General features: G+C 40.2%; 1 protein-coding gene across 1 annotated transcript; it reads left to right on the top strand.

Annotated features, from left to right (window-relative positions):
* The first annotated feature begins 249 nt into the window (after positions 1–249).
* On the top strand, positions 250–1,943 carry LOC110891469 (aspartyl protease family protein 2). The gene has a single exon (XM_022139161.2). It carries the CDS (start codon positions 365–367, stop codon positions 1,778–1,780), a length of 1,416 nt encoding a protein of 471 aa, XP_021994853.1. The 5' UTR covers positions 250–364; the 3' UTR covers positions 1,781–1,943.
* The last annotated feature ends 1,478 nt before the right edge of the window (positions 1,944–3,421 follow it).

The following is a 3,421-nucleotide window of genomic DNA, read 5'->3' as shown; positions in this document are numbered from 1 at the left end:
GTCCAATTAAACACACACATGAAGATGGTGAATTTCGGCTAGGAATTAGGTCACATTGCATTAATTATGACATCATGTATATCTTCTCCAAACATTCGAATTCATAAATCACAAATAAATAAATAATAATGCTGCTTGACATTTTGATTGTTAATGGAAATGGAAATGGAAATGGTAAATATAATTTATCTATTTAATTATGGTGAAGATATTTTTTAAATGAACTTTTTATCATTATTTTGTCTGGGGATGAAAAAGGAAAAGAGCCACGTTCAGACACCGCACTCATCTTCAATTCAATTATTTATACTACCAACACCACCCCTCTCTCTCTCTCTCTCATTTCCACTTGAACAACAAAACAATGGCCGGTTTCTTCACCGGCACCGCCCTCCTCCTCCTCCTCCTCCTCCTGTTCTCCCTCTCCACCAACGCTACCAAATACCAGACCCTAATCCCTTCCTCTCACACCCTCCCTCAACCAAACACAAACACCCTCCCTCTATCATCATCAGAAGAACAATTATCATTAACCGAAAACACCCTCTCTCTTTCTCTAGATCTACACCATCTAGACACTCTCTCCCTCCCCGCCAATGCCACCCCGGAGTCCCTCTTCAACCACCGCCTGTCCCGTGACTCCGCCCGAGTCAAAACCATCACTAGCCTCGCCTCCAACCGGACCAACACCAAAGCAGACTTCAGCAGTTCCGTCATCTCCGGCCTCGCACAGGGCTCCGGCGAGTACTTCACCCGCATCGGTATAGGAACTCCCGCAAGATACGCCTACATGGTGTTGGACACCGGAAGCGACGTCGTCTGGATCCAGTGCTCCCCTTGCCGGAGATGCTACACCCAGTCTGACCCCATCTTCAACCCCACCAAATCCAAGACCTTCGCCGGCGTTGCCTGCGGTACACCCCTCTGTAACCGCCTTGATTCCCCCGGGTGCAACAACCGCAACAAGAAATGTATGTACCAGGTGTCCTACGGTGACGGTTCCTTCACCGTCGGCGAGTTCTCCACCGAAACCCTTACGTTCAGGAAAACAAAAGTCAATAATATTGCTTTTGGGTGTGGTCACGATAACGAGGGCCTCTTTGTTGGTGCTGCCGGGCTATTGGGCCTGGGCCGGGGAAAGTTATCTTTCCCGAACCAGGCGGGTCGTCAGTTCGGGTCAAAGTTTTCGTATTGTTTAGTGGACAGGTCCATGTCGGCTAAACCATCCTCTTTGGTGTTTGGAAACGCTGCCGTTTCGCGTGTGGCGCGTTTCACTCCTTTAGTTAGTAACCCCAAACTGGACACGTTTTACTACGTGGGACTCACAGGTATATCAGTAGGGGGTGTTCGAGTACCCGGAATCTCCAGCTCCTTGTTCCAGCTAGACAACTCAGGGAATGGCGGGGTCATCATCGACTCGGGGACCTCGGTCACCCGCTTGACTCGACCGGCTTACGTGGCGCTGCGAAACGCCTTCTTGTCCGGAGCATCTCATTTGAAGAGGGGACCCAATTTTTCACTTTTCGACGCGTGTTTCGATCTGTCGGGGAAGACGGAGGTGAAGGTGCCAACGGTGGTGATGCATTTCAAAGGTGCTGACGTGTCGTTGCCGGCGTCGAATTACTTGATTCCGGTCGATAGCAATGGGAGCTTCTGCCTGGCATTTGCGGGAACCACTAGTGGGTTATCTATTATTGGGAATATCCAGCAACAAGGGTTCCGGGTGGTGTATGATTTGGCCGGTTCACGGGTCGGGTTTGCTCCTAAAGGATGTGCTTAGGTAGCTAGCTGTTTAGCTTTCTTACTTTTTAATTATTATTACTAATTAAGAAACAAAGAGAAAGGAACATGTATTTGTTGTCTTGTGCCCTGTCTGTCTGTCTTTCTTTCTGATAAAATTATTATTATTATTATTATTATAAATGAAAATTTAATTTGCAGAATCTTGGTTTAATAGGCATACAAGTAGGGATGTTTGTTGATTTGCTAATTTAATTTTTCAACTTCTTTCCTTTAGGAAGAGGAAAATTTGTTTTGATTTGGATGATTGTTTTCTTGACTTGTGTTATACAACAATTATTGATATGTTGCTCTTTTCTATTTCCTTCTTCATACCAACATGATGTTAAATTTTTCCAACTTTCTAAAAAGTTAATTCTTAGCATGTAAGAAATATAAATCTCTTGTGTACACACTTGTTTTTTGAAATATCAATAAAGCTTTCCAAGGAAATTCTTGTGTTTTCACTTGTTCTCACCTTGCTTCTAATTTTTTTTTTTTATTGTTAGTTCATGTCTAGTGGTCAAGCTCTATCCCTATAACCCTAATAGATATACGATATATGGCAGTTGTGTAACTTGAGTAAATAGTAGAATTATACCTCTTCGATTATACATATATATGTATGTATATATATGCGTGTGAGAGAAAAACAAATGAGGAAGGGGTATGGCGCCGTTGTAATTTTCATGAGCCAAACTTTTTTCCGGCTATAACGTCCCTGTGACGGTGCCATAGGGCGTCATGCGGGATGTAACTTACCACTACGGATAGAATTATAAATGAAAAATTAATTTGCAGAATCTCGATTTGATAGGGGTATAGAAGTAGGGATGTTTGTTGATACATGTTGATTTGCAAATTTAATTACCGAAATAGTGTTTTGATAAGAGGAAAACTTTAGTTTGATTTGGATGATTGTTTTCTTGTGAAGCACATGTTATACAACATTTATAAATTGATATGTTGCTTCTTTTCTATTTCCTTACTGATACCAACATGATGTTAAAATTTCCCAACCTTCTAAAAAGTTAATTCTTTGGTTAGCATGTAAAAAATATAAATATTTCTTCACTTGGTTTTTTTTTTTTTATGAAGATATCAATAAAGTTTTCAAGGAAATTGTTGTTTTTTCACTTGTTCTCACTGTGCTTCTAATATATATATATATTTTGTTTCTGGTCTTGTATTTTTTTTTCTATTTTCTTATATGTATCTTATTATTTGGTTCACAAGAAATTTTTCTTTCTTTTTTGTTAATGTATCATATTCTTTGGCTCATAATACAAAATTTTAACCAATTAAAAAGAAAACCTAACACGTTCAAAAAACATCAGGAAAGGAAGATAAGATCGTATATTTATTGATTAAAGCAATGGTAGAAAATTAGACGAAAAGGGAGGCGTAACAGGCGGAGCCCAAACCCATGTGAACCGCCAAAGCAGAACGACCAAAGTTCCATAGTACATGTGATAGAGACACCTAATCTTAGAATTACAGTTAATGCCTCCACTATCCACAATCAACGTTTATTCCTCACTAATAATTTATGTATTTATTAATTACCACAGTCAATGTATCGTTGATTTTATTTACGTTCTAAAAAATGTGTCCCTCATAAAATCTAGAGGCTATAAGACCA

The sequence above is a fragment of the Helianthus annuus genome, chromosome 13 (assembly GCF_002127325.2).
Source record: "Helianthus annuus cultivar XRQ/B chromosome 13, HanXRQr2.0-SUNRISE, whole genome shotgun sequence".
NCBI classification, from domain to species: domain Eukaryota; kingdom Viridiplantae; phylum Streptophyta; class Magnoliopsida; order Asterales; family Asteraceae; genus Helianthus; species Helianthus annuus.
This window is presented reverse-complemented; position numbering and strand designations above follow the sequence as displayed.

Bases quoted from the DNA above. Each gene is read 5' to 3' on its own strand.
- LOC110891469 (XM_022139161.2), top strand. From the start codon at position 365: ATGGCCGGTTTCTTCACCGGCACCGCCCTCCTCCTCCTCCTCCTCCTC.